This window comes from Artibeus jamaicensis, unplaced genomic scaffold, assembly GCF_021234435.1.
Source record: "Artibeus jamaicensis isolate MK-2021 breed Jamaican fruit bat unplaced genomic scaffold, CSHL_Jam_final contig_465, whole genome shotgun sequence".
NCBI classification, from domain to species: Eukaryota; Metazoa; Chordata; class Mammalia; order Chiroptera; family Phyllostomidae; genus Artibeus; species Artibeus jamaicensis.
The window spans coordinates 35,707,286-35,723,533 of record NW_026521843.1 but is presented as its reverse complement, the minus strand read 5'-3'; the positions used below and the strand labels follow the sequence as shown (position 1 = coordinate 35,723,533).

Sequence of the window (16,248 nt, the reverse complement as noted above, 5' to 3'; positions counted from 1 at the left end):
TGCTTTTATTGTTAATACATTTTCTTTCTACAGATATTGTATGTTGTAATGATTTGAGCTTCAAAAATGTGTTGTTCTTTAAAGAAATTAAGAAATGAGAATGTTTTGTGTCTACTAACATATTTGCCATTCTACCATTATCATTTCTTCATGAAGGCTTAGATTTTTATCTGATGTCATTTTCCTTCAGTCTGAAGAGCTTTATTTAAAGTTTCTTGTCTTGCAGGTCCCTTGGTGGTAATTTGTTTCAGGTTTTGTTTTCATTGTTTATCTGATAATACCATTGTTGTCTTTATTTTCAACAATATTTTTGTTGAATACAGTCAATCTTGTTTTTTACGGAAGTTATGTTTTATAAAGTCGCAGAAAACACCAAATTAGCAAACACTGAATCATTGCTTCTGGGGGAATTACTGGGTTAGGTTCCTGATGACATCTAGTCATAGCATTTTTGTTAACCAGCCTATATATAACTTTGTTTTACATGTGTTTCTATTTAAAGACATATTATTTACTGTATATTGTTGATCCATTAACATTGAACTTACAGCTAGCAGCATTGTAACTCACATCTGAATGAAGTCTGTCAAACACGTACTTTGTAAAGTACGTCACGACCTTTTCGTGGTTAAGGACACTAGACAGATCTTCAGCTCTGTGTTTAGAAGCCAATTTAAACAGCCAGATCACTAACGTGAGCCACAAAAATGTGAAAAGATGTGTCACTAAATAAGCTGGGAGAAGAAGAGCCTTTGTTTACTGTCCGGGAGCTGAGGCAAGAAGAGGTGGGGCTTCCGTTTTTGACCTCACCTGGGAAATGGGAGTTGGGCGCCGGAGTATTTTGCTGTTCTGAGCATGTGTGCTGCTGTGACTGTTGATTTTGGGATTCCCAGTTCAGCCAGTAACAAATTTGCAAATAGGGAATCAGTGCATAATAATGAGTGAGTGTATATAATTTTAGGTTGTTGATTTCTTCATTTTAAAGATGTCTTCTTTATCTTTTGGATTACCATATTTTGCCATGTGTAACATGCACCTTTTTGCTCAGGTTTTTCAGGGAAAAGTAAGGATGCGCATTATTCATGGGTATAATGGTTACATACCATGGGTATAATATAACCTCATGTATAAGGCACACAAAAACTTAGGTGCATTATTTTCAGTGAGAAGTCAGGTCATTCTTATTGCGGTTCCCTTGCCCTTTTCCTATTTTAAAGATTTTTCTTTATCTTTGGTTTTCAACAATTTGAGCTCTACAGTGTATTTCTTTGTGGTTTGTATTTATTCTGTGTCTTGGATCTGTAAGTTGGTATTTTCCATTACACTTGGCAAGTTTTAGTCCATTATATCTTTATTCGTGTGTGTGTGTGTGTGTGTATGTGTGTGTGTGTGTCAGTCAGTCACTATTGCCTTTTGGGGGACTCCAGTTAGATATACTTTAAATGCTTCATTATCTCAGGTCACTGAGGCTCTGTTCATTCTTTCCCCCACCTGCTGTGAGTTGGTTTGGATGGTTGCTTTTTGTAGCTTCTTTAAGCTTATTCATCCTTTTGCACTGTCCAATCTGCTCTTCAACCAATTTCATGAAGTTTTCTTTTACTTAATGTAATTTTCAGTTACAGAATCCCATTTGGTTCTTTTTTCTAGTCTGTATTTCTCTACCAAGAATCTCTGTTCATTCATTATGTCCATCTTTTACTGTACATCTTTAGGAATATCTCACTAGCTATTTTAATTTGTTTTAATGTTTGCTAATCTAAAATCCACATTATATCTGTGTTTTTCTTATATATTTTGTATTTTTTTCATGTGCAGTAATTTTTAAAAATTTTATACTGCTTGTCGTGGGTATGGTGTTAGTTTTGTTCTGTCAGGCAGTAAATTTTCTGGTAAATCATCTTGATCTTTTCAAGTCTTGATTTTAATCTTAGGGTGGGTTTGAGAAGTCAGGAGTCTGCTGACTTTTTCTGGAAGGGTTGAGCAGTAAGTATTTTAAGCTTGTGGGTTATGCAGTTTCTGTCTTAACTACTTATTTTAGTACGTAAGTGAATGAACAGGGCTATCTCCCAATACAGCTTTATTAGCCCATGAGCCGTATCTTGTTGATTCTTGGTCTAGGAGTATTCCTTACTTTAGGGTTAGAGTGGTCTCAGTCTTAAGGTGTTCCTTTTCTGGGGTTTAACTTTTAAATTGGGGTGTTCTGTAAGATCTCCCCACCCTGGCTGGTCAAAATTAGGTCAGGTCTTCCAGCACAGTCTGACCTCCAGAATATCCGTTCAGCTCACAACTCTGTTGTAGTTTTTTCTCTATTGTATTTCTCTGCTAGACGTTGCCGAGCCTTGTGCTGTGTATTTAAAGGGAAGAGCCAAGTATTTAAAGGGAACCCCTATCCAGATCTATGGAGCTTCTTTCTTCTTCAGCTGTTCTTTGTATATTACCCTGCCCACAAATTTCAGATAACTCAGCAGCCTCCTCAGCTTAGCAAGAAGAGCACAGTATTCTTGGGTTCTATTCTTAGGTTCTTCTTCCTTATGCTGGAGACCAGAAGGTGCCTCCAGGCAGAAGACCGGGCACTCATCTGGTGTGCTTCCATCTTCTCAGGAATTTCAGTCCTTCCTGTACGGCAGTCATCCAGCGTTTCAAGACAGTTGCTCACTTTCATAGTTGATGTTGGATGGATTAGTCTGATATAATTACTCATAGCTAGAAGCAGAAGTTCTCTATGGTTTTAAAGTTACAGCTTGTTTTATAAATTAGGTATGGCTTTACTGACCAGTTATGCATTTGGTTGATAAAAAGGCTTTTTTGAAATGAGTATGTTAAGTACTGTTATGAGGCCGTGTGGGCAGCCCTGGCCAGGTGGCTGAGTTAGTTGGGGTGTCATCCCGTACAGCAAAAGGTTGTGGGTTCAGTCCTGGTCAGGGCACATGAACCAGGTTTGATCCCCAGTTGGGGTGCGGTGTGTAGGAGGTAACCGATCTGTTTTGCTCTCACATTGATGTCTCTGTGTGTGTGTTTCTCTCTCTCTTGGATTTAAAAGAGTGTGTGTGCGTATATATATTTTAATTGACAGTAATAAATCAAAAACTGCTATACCTTGTTTACTTTTTTAAAAAGTGATTTACTTACCAAAAAGATAAATCTCTTTAGTGAACTTTAATTTTGAAACCGATTCTTAAAAGGACTCATGGACATGGACAGAGGTGTGGTGGTTGCAGGGGTTAAGGAGTATGATGGGACTAAATGGTAATGGGGAAAAATACAGTTAAAGAATAAAGTGTATACAAAAAAAACAAGAAAGAAAAGAAACTGATCCTTGTGTGACGGAAGTAAATAGCCTTTAAAGTAGGTAGCCCTGCTGCAGTTCATCTAAATTTACATTCTAGGTTTAGGCTTAGTAGGCCAAGAAATGAATGTAGCATTAGGGCCCACATGAGGAGTAGATCATTTGGAAGAAGTTGATTGGGGAATGGTACTCACATTTCATACTGTCATTACAAGTAGGCCAGTGATTCTGTTCATGTTACTGAGGGTGATAAGGAAATAAATGTGTATCTGATTATAGTGAAAAAGTTAAATGATAATTTCCCAGCTTTGTTGTGAACTAGGAATTAAATTATGATTTCCTTTGTGACTTGAATAAGCTACTTAATTCTCTGAGCTTAAGTAATTGGAAATGTGGTAGAAGATTAACAAGAATAAGATAAGATGAGCGTGTTTTAGAAGAAAGTTGGTAAGGCTCAATGTGGTGAATTTTAGTGTTACTGGATTTCAGCATTCAGATATGCAGGGAGGGAAGCATGGGCTTCCTTAGGAAGAATCATATTTGATTGGCGGGATGACCTGGGAGGAGTTGTTGAGATAAGTTTAGACAGTTAAGTTGGGGCCCTATGGTGCAGGGCCTTATTTACCTGACTGAGCGTTTTAGGTATAATTCCATGGATAACTGAAAGTCTTTAAATGTTTTTGAGGAAGAGAATGTATAGAATTGTCCTTTCAGAAATGTGAATTTTGATGGCAGCAGAGCAGAGAGACTTAATAGTAAAATTCTGGCTTTCCTTTTGCCTATTAGTGAAAACCTTTTTTTTTCTTTTTTTAAACATGCCACTGTGTTTTTACTTAGTGTAGGTATTATTAAGCTCTTAATATTTCTTATCTTTTTCTGGCTGTTCATTTAATAGCACAGCTGAGGTTAAACGATCAAAGTTTTAATTGCATTCAGTAATTAGAATTTGGCAATATGAGTAGATCATAAAAAGAGAGGGAGTTGTTATAGAAAGAGGGAGAATGTTATTTTTTTTTTACTAATTATAGTAGCCCTGATTATAAGAAACTTATTCACCTGTGAAAATCAGTGTTTTTTCAAAAAATGTTTTAGCCTTAGAATTTGATAGCTACATGTAAGTATTGCTGATCAAAATTTTCTTTAACATTCTTAATTTTATTAGTCGTTTTTACTTTCTAAATTTATACAAAGTCCAAGAAAGGAAGTATTGCAGCAGTAAAGAAAGAGTATGTAAATTCTCTGGATTACTCTCTGGATTCAAATCTCAGGTCCATCCCTTTCAATTTTGTGACTCTGGGCAAGTTACTTAGCCTTTTTATGCCTCTCTGTCCTCATCTGTGAAAAGAGGGTAACAGCAGTATCCACTTGGTGGGATGGGTTTGAGTATCATAAAACTATCTGAATTACCTGTGCCTGGCCAGCATTAGTGTCTATATAAATGTATAATCGTGAAGTAGAAGCAATTCATCAGTAAAATATTTCAGATAATTGCGGGGTGTTTGCTGGTTGACAATATCTTGTTTCAGGATATAAGAGCAAATACGAATTTGCAACAGGTGCAAATTCTTATCCAGAAAGTGCATGACCCTCAGGAGTTAGAGCTGTTTAAATCCTGGCCGGCCCCGCCTCCTAGCTCTGAGACTCAGGGTAGGGCAAGTTCCTTCTCTTTCTTTCTCTTGCCCCTCCCACCCAATGTTTGAGGTGTATACTGTTATTATCTTTATTTTATAAATGAGGGAAATGAGGAACAGAAAGGCTAAGTAATAAGTTTCTCTGGGTTGCACAGTTGTAAGTGCTCTGGACCCAAGCAGTTTGCTTCCTGGGTCAGAGGTTGCTTTAGCAGGAGTTTGAGCAACTGTCCTCTTCTTGAAGGCCAAATGGCAGTGACCTCTTCTGGATCTTTTCGGAAGTGCTTTTAGGAATGTAGTACTTGTTTTGTGATTCATTTTGGATTGAATCTCACTTTTGAAAATGTGAAGATTTTTTCCTCCTCCTCCTCTTCTTTTTTAAAAATTCAGTGAATATTAGAAATACCAATTTGTAAACTTTTTCACCTAGTCAGGTGCCAGGAGTATATTGGGTTGACCAAAAAGTCCATTGTTTTTTCCATTAAAAAAAAGACACATTTTTCATTTTCACCAGTAACTTTAGTGATTTGGGTACTTTGAGTATGTCGGCTGTCTTCCACGTGGTATAACATTGGTTGTTCTCAATATCTTGATTTGTTTACTATCAACTTCAACTGATCCACCCAACCATGGAGCGTCATCCAGCAAGAAATCGTCACCACGAAACCTCACAAACCACTTTTGACACATTTGATCAGTCACAGCACCTTTTTCATATACTGTTTGAATCTTTTTTGCATTTAAGTTGTTTTTACCTTTCTTGAAATAATAAAGCATAATATACTGAAAATGTGTGTTTTTTCCATCTTCAGTATTAGAATGGCTACACAAAAATTAACCGATTTTGATTTTTTTAAAATATGTGCTGATATGACAGCTGTCACTATATAATCTAACAAAATTTGTTACAAAGAATGAAGTTAAAGACAACTAAACACTAGTGGAGCCATCTTATGGAAAAAAATGAAGTTTTTGGCCAACCTAGTAGTTTTCACTATAAGAGAGACTTTGTATTACGTAAGAGTAAAGCTACATTTAAAATTACATTAAATTTTTGACGTAATTTTAGATATAGTTTGTTTTCCATTTAATTTTAACAGTAACATATTTCTAGTTCACTTTCCAAGTAGACTGGCCTCTTAATTAATGGCTTGAAGTCTAAGACAACCATTTTAGGATCTCTTACCTTTATTTAGGTGTGGCAACTGTGTGATTATTTGGTTCTGCTCTTTGACCCTTAGGCCTCAAGTTTTATACAAGATTAGAATTCATTATCATAGCTGAAAGGAATTTTTATATTTTCTCACTTTACAAATAAACTTTATAAATTAACTAAGGTCACGTAGCAAGTGATCTTTAAAAAGTGTACACATGTGTACACTTTACAAAATCTCATAAGGCATTATGTCTTACTGGTTTGGACGAGTATCCCATCCAGCCTATTTATTGTTCTAGGTTATTGGAGACCTTATAATATCACGGGTTTCCTTTTACCACCTCATCTAAGAATTCTTTAGGTATGACATTATTCCTGGTAGGGATTTATACAATATTTGCATGACATTGTAAATTTTCCTCTCCATCAAAGGAACTAGAATACTCTTGGAAGTCAAGTCCATGTTCATGATAGCCACATCTCTTTGATTTTTTCTATTGATCAGCCTTGTCTGGCTTCTCCTTCCACACAGGAGTCTCCAAATTTATTATGATTTCTCCACTAAAGGAATAACTTCCTGTCACCTCTCAGGCTATTTCAAATTACCTTTTTGCTAGAAGTCTTTCCCTAGTATAAACCATGGAAGATCTTTAGCTCAGGATATCCCAGCTGTAGGTATAAAATGACATTGTAAAGGTTGATATACCAATATACAGTGTGAGGCAGAAGTAGGTTTACAGTTTTACAGTTTGTATAGAAAATAATACAGTAATTAATAGTACAAGAATAAACTGTGTTGTGTACTTGCAACTGTAAACCTACTTTTCCCCCACTCTGTGTAGTGTGTTAGTTGGCTTGGGCTGCCATACCAAATACCAAGGATTCAGTTGCTTTAACAACAGAAATTGATTTTTCACAATTGTGGAGGTTGAGAAGTCTGAGATCAAGGTGCCAGCTGGGTAGGTTTCCTTCTGAGGCCTCTTCTGTCGGGTTCCAGGTGGCTGTCCTCTCACTGTGTGCGCACATGATTTTCATGCACATGATTTTCATACACATGAGCGTGCAGAAGAATGGGAGAGACACAAAGGGAGAGTGGGAAGGGTGTTGTCACACAGGCATGAGAAAGATCTCTGGTGTCTCTTATAAGGCCACTAACTCTGTCCTACTGTGGCCCCGCCCTCATGACCTCACGTAACCCTAGTTACCTCCCAAAGGCCCCATCACAGTGGAGGTTAGCGCTTCAACATAATTTGGGGGACACAAATAGCAAGTTCATAACATGTTGCATATACTGTGCTTAAGAAAATGGGCCCTGGAGTTGACTTGTGTGAGTCTTACTAGTTGTGTATCAAGTTCCTTAACTTCTGTCCTTCTTTTTTATAATCTGTTAAATGGGCACATTAAAAACAACACTTGTAGCAACAGGGTTCTAAGGAGGAAAAGGAGTCCTTGCATGTAAAGCACTTACAGTGACAAGTAGCCCTCAGTGTTAATTTTAAACAAAATAAGGCTGGTGATAATAATGACCTTCCTGATGATAATCAGTGTTTTCTTTGTAATTTGGACAATGCTGTATGGGTTGAGGTTGTCAAAGAATGGCATATTTTTGGACCATAAAATGCACCCATGTTTTAGAGGAGGAAAATAGGAAAGAGTTTTTGAAGCAAAAAATGTGGTAAAATATTTAATAACATAAGTACACCAATGTAAATGTAAACAGAACTCTACAACAGCATTTAACAGCACTTATAGGGTTATTAACATCTTAATAGTCCGAAAAATACGGTAGTGTACAATGACTCTTAGAATCTTTTCTTTTAAGGGTAGACAATCTGGAGTAAGAAAATGTATTGTTCTCTGAAAGTTCTTCTGAACTGAACATATGCCAATAAAAATAAGGTTAAGCAAATATAGTTACTAATTTTATTCAAATGCATCTTTAAAATTTTGGCTTCATTAGGACATGATAATTTAAACTTATAACAGTGAGTAAAAGCTTTGGATGTGGTATGTTAAATAAGAATGGTATATTAAATCCATTTTGATTCATGAAGTTTCTTTAACATAAACATGTTATTGCCCCTTGAAAAATGATAAGTTCCATGGATATCATTTAATCAGCTTTATAATATAGATGGTAATTTAATCTCAACTTTTAAAGACTTTATTTTTAGACAGAGGGGAGGGGAGGTAGAGAAATATCAATGTGTGGATGCCTCTTACGTGCCCCCCCTACTGGGGGGCCTGGCCCCCAACCCAGGCATGTACCCCGACTGGGAATGGAACCAGCGACCCTTTGGTTTGTGGGCCAGCAGTCAATCCACTGGGCCACACCAGCCAGAGCATGAATTAATGGTATTACTAATGCTACTCCTTTTTCCTTTCCATCTTGGCTGTTTCTCTGTAGGTGAAGTTTTGTGTTAACTCATTATAAACTGAACCCTTGCTTGCTCCTCTTTTCTTTAGTCTCCTTCGAACTCTGTCTTGATTTCTGCTGAGGTTATATTCTATTTGTTTTTCAGATGAGACACTTTTTGCTCTTCCTGCTGCATCTGAGCCTGTGATACACTCCTCTGCAGGCAAGTTCTTTCTGCTAGCCTTGTATCCTCTGTGTATTCTAACTTTACCTCTCTAGTTTTGTTAACTCTGTACAGAGTAGTTTGAATTTACTAAAAAGTAGCATGGTTCCAGTAATGTCTATTGAAAAAGTTGAAATTTAATTTTATATGCTATGTCTAAGGGAGAAATGGGCAGAACCTGATGAATAATTGGGAATATGTAAGGAATTCTTGGGCCCTTGATTGACATTTACGTAGTGACTATTCCATTTCTCCAAATAAAATTTACTCGCTCTTACAGCTGAAAGGCTTTCATGTGACTGAATGTCACTGTGTGGCATTTAATTCTCCAATGCCCTTTCTTTTCTATACTGTCAAACTATCTTCTGAAATCCTTTTTTTTTCTTCTAAAATGAGATAACAGCTTTTTTGGTGATTATACTTGAGGTTTTTCTCAAAAACTTGATTTATGTTTTTGCATAGCATATAATTTTGTAGCCATACACAGGCTTTATTGACAATAGCTTTAACTTTTAGTAATGATTTCAGCCTACTTGTTTTCTGTTCATTAGATATTACATTTAATTTTAGTTAATAGTAAGTCTTTACTAACACTATTTTGAATCTGCAATAAAACTTGCATTACCTCTGAGAACACTGGCATTCTCTAACTTTCCTTTCTGTCCATGGTCACAGAAAAAATTATGGACTTGAAGGAGCAGCCAGGTAACACTGTTTCCGCTGGTCAAGAGGATTTCCCATCTGTCCTGCTTGAATCTGCTGCTCCTCTTCCTTCTCTGTCTCCCCTCTCCACTGCTTCTTTTAAAGAACATGAATACCTTGGTAATTTACCAGCAGGATTATCCACCAAAAGAACAATTCAAGAAACTTCAAAGGAAGCTTCTAAAGAGTTCCCAGAAAAGGCAAAAAATCCATTTGTAGACAAAGATTTCACAGAGTTTTCAGAATTGGAATACTCAGTAATGGAATCATCGTTCAGTGCCTCTCCAAAAGCAGAACCTGCCACCACGGTAGCAAACCCTAGGGAAGAAATAATTGTGAAGAATAAAGATGAAGAGGCGGATTTAGTTAGTAATAACATCCTCCGTAAGCAACAAGAGTCACCTATAGCTCTTACTAACTTCGTTAAAGAAGAGAACAAAATTGTGTCTCCAGAAAAAACAAAGGACAGTTTTAATGAAAAGGGACTTGCAGCAGGGGCTCATTTGAGAGAGGAGTATGCAGACTTCAAACCCTTTGAGCAGGCCTGGGGAGTGAAAGGTGCTAATAAGCAATATAGTGATGCGCTGGCTACTGCAGATGAGATAGAGAGCAAGTTGGAGAGTAAAGTGGATAAGAAGCGTTTTGGTGACAGTGTTGACCAACCACATCGTGAAAGAGATAGTGAGAGCAGCAATGATGATACTTCTTTTCCCAGTACACCTGAAGCCGTGAAGGATGGTTCAGGAGCATACATCACGTGTGCCCCCTTCAACCCAACAGCAACCGAAAGCATTTCAACAAACATTTTTCCTATGTTGGAAGACCATACTTCAGAAAATAAGACAGATGAAAAAAAAATAGAAGAAAAGAAGGCCCAGATTGGAACAGAGAAGAATAGTGGTGCCAAGTCATTAAACCCTTTCCTGATAGCAACTCAGGGTTCTGAGGCAGATTATGTCACAAGAGATGATTTATCGAAGGTGCCTGGGGAGGTGGTGGCAAGCATGCCTGAAGGTCTGACCCCAGACTTAGTACAGGGAGCATGTGAAAGCGAATTGAATGAAGCTACAGGTACAAAGATCGCTTTTGAAACAAAAATGGACTTGGTTCAAACATCAGAAGCTGTGCAGGAGTCACTGTACCCTGTAGCACAGCTTTGCCCAACATTCGAAGAATCCGAAGCTACTCCTTCACCGGTTTTGCCTGACATTGTTATGGAAGCACCGGTGAATTCTGTAGTTCCTGCTGCTGGTGCTTCTGCAGTGCAGCCCAGCTCCTCACCATTAGAAGCTCCTCTTTCAGTTAATTATGAAAGCGTAAAACTTGAGCCCGAAAATCCACCACCATATGAAGAGGCCATGAATGTGTCCCTGAAAATCAAGAAAGTATCAGGAACAAAGGAAGAAGTTAAAGAGCCCGAAAGTATTACTGTAGGTGTTCAAGAAACAGAAGCTCCTTATATATCGATTGCATGTGATCTAATTAAAGGAACAAAGGTCTCTACTGAAACGACCGCAGATTTCTCTAACCATTCAGAAATAGCAAAGGCTGCACAGCCGGGTCCTGACCATTCTGAGCCAGGTGAAGATTCCTCACCTGATTCTGAGCCAGTTGACTTATTTAGTGATGATTCAATACCTGAAGTTCCACAAAAACAAGATGAAGCTGTGATACTTGTAAAGGAAAATCTCATTGAAACTGCACCTGAGTTAATGTTAGAACAGGCAAATAAGGAAAAACTCAGTGCTTCACCACCACCCCCTAAGGGGGGAAAGCCGTATTTGGAATCCTTTCAGCCTAATTTAGATGCCACAAAAGGTACCTCATCACCTGGTGAAGTTCCAACATTGACCCAAAAGGAGAAAACTCCTTTGCAGATGGAGGAGCTCAGTACTGCAGTTTCTTCAAATGATGGCTTATTTATTGCTCAGGAAGCAAAAATAAGAGAGAGTGAAACATTTTCAGATTCGTCTCCAATTGAGATCATAGACGAGTTCCCCACATTTGTCAGTTCTAGAACTGATTCCTCTAAGTTAGTGAGGGAATACACTGACCTAGAAGTGGCCCACGAAGGTGAGACTGCGAACGCCGAGGGTGGAGCTGGGCCATTGCCTTGCTCAGAATTACCGCGCGACCTTTTTTTCAAGAATGTACAACGTAAAGGTGAAGATGAAGCCCATGTCCCAGATGAAGTCTCCAAAGATAGGTCTGATATCTCAAAGGTACCCTTGCTGCCTCCAGCGGTTCCTGCTTTGGCCACTCAAACAGAGATAGGCGATGTGGTTAAACCCAAAGTTCTTGTGAAAGAAGCTGAGAAAAAACTTCCTTCGGGTACAGAAAAAGAGAACAGATCACCATCTGCTATATTTTCAGCAGAGCTGAGTAAAACTTCAGGTAATCAGTCCACACATTGTTTTGTGCTTTCTTTCCACCTTCTGACTTCCCATGGAACATTCCACTACATTTGGTGTAGTATGTTACATTCATGATGTCCAGTGCATCCTATTAAGGATATTTTTCTACTGTCTCATTAAAGGTCTCGGTGCTTTTCCTACCCCTCTTGCATTCATCATTCATCCTTGCTCTTAACTTTTCCACACAATTATTCGTTGTTCATTTCTATATTGTCAGGGAACCAGAAAAAAACTTTTGTTCGAATTGGCTTCAGTGTTATTTCTTTTGCTTCAGTGTTTTCTGATGGCACGAAGAGCAAGAGGTATTAAGACAAAATATTTGCAGGTGCATTTACTTTTGTTTTCCCAGAATTAATTCTTCTTAAATTTTTAATAAAAGAACATTTCTATAACTTTTCTAATATTTCAGTATAATGCAGTATTTTTCAGTAACAGGTATAAGTTATGCATGCTGACTAGTACACATTTTGTTGGAAAGTATGAATTGAGGAACGCTATTATGAATTTTTCTGAAAAGTACCGATTCTCATGTGTTCCTTTGACTCTGCATCTCCCGTTACCTGAGTTGTGTAAAGTGACTTGCACGTGTCTTTTTTATTTAGCATTCTGATTTAGTTGTGTGAAACATGTAGTCATTATGTGTGTTTTACTGAATATACTTATGTATTGGAGATGGGTAGCATTACTGCCAGAGTCTCCAGTTTAGAAATTGTGGCCACAGTCTAAGAAAGAGGAGCTTTCGGACATTAAGGCAGTGGGATGAGCATGATGACCCAGGGCTTGGTGTTTGATTGGATGTGGACAGGAGAGGTAAGGGGAGGAGTTAAAGATGACTGTGCAAACACCTGGGCGGCAGTGTGAGAAACTGAGTTAGGGAACGTGAGACAATGAAGTGGGGGTTTTAAGGAGAGAAGATAAAAAAAATTAAATATGTTGGTGTTAAGGTGTCTAGGGAACATTCAAGAAGTGATAGATATTATACATTGAGAGCGACTTTGCTTGTATGTGTATATTTGCTATGGGCTCGGGGATAGTAATTAAAGCTACAGATCAACTAGGGGAAACCATGAGAAGAGGAAGATTTAAAGGTGGAAGGGTTGCTCAGCATCATCACATGTTAGCTCACTTACGGATTGATCATTTATCAAAAAGAAGGGAAGGTGTTGGCCTGACAGTGTGAGTGGGCAGCGCTAGATCCGAGGACCCAGTGGAATTTGAGAAAATGGAGGCTGAATGTTGATAATTTTAAGAAGTTTGAGAACGTGGAGAGGATTAGCAATGCAAGGGGGGCAGAATTATGGGGTTGAAGAGTGCCCCCCAATTTTTTAAAAAAAGAAATTGGAGTCTAATTCCATGTCCGATTGAAGGTGCATGTAGAGAGTCAGGAGGGGAGGGGTTGAGATCAAGAACTCAGGTGGAGGAATTAGCTTACAGAGGAGGGAGAATTTCGAAGGGCTTCGGTTGTAGTGAATAAAAGGAAAATGATGGGTGTTGATACAGCTAGTGTTTTGTAGCTGGGAGTTGAGGGCTTGTTGATGTTTTATTCTTTAAAGGTGTGTGGTAGGTCATTGCCAAGAAAGAACTGCACCGTCAATACCTTCTGAGCAGGGACACAGAGGTGTCGCAGGAAGAGCGTGGTCAAGGTCGGAGGATGGTCTGAGTGGCCCTGGCTTCAGAAAGGCAGCTGCTCGTACTGACTCAAGGATGTGTTCGGGCCCAGTGGAAAGACAGTGAGTGAAAGGAGGTGAAGATAATAGAACAGCGAGAGTAATTTGAAGTGATGGGTTTAATCTAAGTTGAAGAATGTAAAGAGGAAAGGATAAGGGGTTGGTAGATAATAGAATATCAAAGAATGTGAGGTCCAAATTATATTTATATATTATATATTAATAGATTAAAGAATGTGAGGTCTCTAAGAGCCAAGGGAAGTAGTAATAAATATGAATACCAGAATGAGAGGCGGCTGCAGTCAAAGTAGGATTGTGGGTGTGTTAGAGGTTGAATTTATAATTCCAGGTTGTTAATGGCCAGGATGTGGCCTTGAGGCAAGGGCTAAATCTGAGTGGTGTGAAGGTTGCTAGAGGTAAAGTCAGGTGAACCGTGAGGCCAAGATGCTGGACTGCCGTTACACAGGACGCTGAAATCACCTGGGATGATAGCAGGACTTGGGGTAGACAGGAGGATTAGGAGCTCAGACGAGAGACTTGGGTCGAGGGCTGCGAGGCAACTAGCAGGATGGTGGATGGAAGCAGTAAGGAAAGATAAGGAATGACATCGCTGAATAGCTGAGACTTGTGGCCGGGGCCTCAGAAATAGTGGTTTGGAAGCAGTATTTGTGAGCAAGAAGGTACTGACTTCCCTTCCTCCCTTCCTGGATGCAGGGTTTCAGAGAATAAAACCGTCTTTATTGGAGAGTTCCACACAGAAGGCCGCATCCTCAAGAAAGAAGAGCCAGGTTTCAGTGAAGGGAAGTAATGGAAGGAAGCGTTGAGTCAAGTTGAAGATTAGGGTAGATGGTTCACAGGGTAATGGAGGTTTCTAACGGCAAGATAAACTGGGTAGGGGGAAACAGTAAGAATCTGAGCTGCCCACGGCAGTGTGGTGAGGACAGTGGGGGCGAAGACCAGGGGTGAAAAGATGGGACTGAGACAGAGTCCTGCCCTCATGCAATTTCCAGTCAGTACAACACGTCAAAATACATGTTGATAGTTTTGGACAAAATTTATCATGACAAACTGTCAATAAGGGATCAAATTCTGCATCATAATATCTTGCCCATCTCCTTTACAAAACCAGTCTTTGTTCCCACAATTAAAATGGAAAAAAATAAAAATAGTACAAAGAATGTGCACTTCATCTAAATTTACTCTTTAACATTTTTCCCCATTTGCTTTAGCATTTATGATCTCATTCTGCAGATAATTAGATATGGGTACAGAAACACATCCATGTTTTTCCTGGACCATTTGAGAGTAAGTTATGTACCATTGTTTTATCCTAACTACAGGGCCCGGCACAAATAACACCCCTATTTTATGACAAAATCTTTTAGTACAAAGTCATAAACTTGTAGCTCTGTAACACAACAATACCACACTCAAGCACACCATATGAAATTTTAGGTGAAATGTTCAAGTCAAAACTATAAATTATTACACCCATATTATTACCCTACCAACCAGACTGAAGCAGGCATTACTTCTGCTGGACTCTATTTGAAAAGGGAATGGTGTTCTCTTACATATCCTCAGTCCAGCTTTTAACTTCGTAAGTTCACACTGATACAATCCTTTTTTTAAATCTACTATTTGTATTCTACTTGTGTTATGACCTCATAATGTCCTTTATAGTGTCCTCTACTGCAAAATCCAGTCTAGGGCCAAGTTGTACATTTAGTGGTCATGTTGCTTTTGGCTCCTTTAATCCTGAACAATTCTAGTTATTATCTCTTAGGACATGAACATTTTTGAAAAAGAGAAGCCCTTCTCCCTTTGCCTTTTTTTTAGATTTTATTTATTTATTTTTAGAGAGGGGAAGGGATGGAGAAAGAGGGAAACATCAGCGTGTGGTTGCTTCTCTTGCACCCCCTGCTGGGGACATGTCCTGCAACCCAGCATGTGAACCAGCGACTTTTTGGTTTGCAGGTGGGCACTCAATCCTCTGAGCCACACCAGCCAGGGCTCCCTCTACCTTTTTAATAGAATATTCCTCATTTTGCATTTGTCAAATGTTTCTTAGTGATTGGATTGAGGTTATGGGTTCATGGCCAAAATGAAGAGGATGTGTAATGTTCTCATGGTATTATATTTGGAGATACCCACTATCCATCAGTCCCTCATTGATGAGGTTAATAAGGTGGTCTCTGATTTCCTTATTGCATAATTAGGCTTTCTTCCTCCCTTACAACTTACATTCTGAGGGGTGATACTTGAAGACCACGCAAATATCCTGCTCCTCATTAAAATCCTGCCCCTGCCTTGCCAGATTTATATCCATTGATGATTCTCACTGGAGTCAATCTTCACCAGTAAGTCTGCAAAGTGATCACTTTTGAATTTTAACATTCCTGTACTTATCAATCAAGCCTTGGCATTTTACTGTTAATAAGAGTCCCCTTTCTCCATGAATGAATTAGTTAATTATCAGTCTATATCCATGGATTTCTATTTTATTCTCAGTGGTTTATATTTCATTACTTACGTTGGTTGTAAATTGTCCCAGATTTGGAGGATCCCTCTGCCAGTTGGCGCAGGGAGTGGAGCTGTCCCGTTTGGGGTGGAGAGGGAAGCACTTCTTACTTTTGTAAAGTGACGAAATGTAGGCGCATCTCATGCCCGTTCTGCCCCCAGACCTGGAATCAGCCGTGTCTTCGGAGATCCCTCCCTGATTCCTCCCAGTGGGGACGTCGTTAGAGATCAAGAGCAAGATCTAGTCGTGCTCCTCACTACTGTGTGGCCTTCCCATGTTAGCCCTCGAAGTGAAC

At 38.9% G+C, this 16,248-nt stretch overlaps 1 protein-coding gene across 3 annotated transcripts in view; it reads left to right on the top strand.

Moving 5' to 3' along the window:
• Positions 1 to 16,248, top strand: part of RTN4 (reticulon 4) — a 76,111-nt gene that overhangs the window by 15,130 nt on the left and 44,733 nt on the right. The window contains exons 2-3 of one of the 3 annotated variants that reach the window (XM_037125776.2): positions 8,593 to 8,649; positions 9,325 to 11,745. The exons of 1 other annotated variant lie outside the window; for it this stretch is intronic. In XM_037125776.2, the coding sequence (XP_036981671.2) occupies positions 8,593 to 8,649; positions 9,325 to 11,745 (2,478 nt within the window). The remainder of the gene's footprint in view (positions 1 to 8,592; positions 8,650 to 9,324; positions 11,746 to 16,248) is intronic. One more of the 3 variants, XM_037125777.2, reaches the window with a different exon arrangement.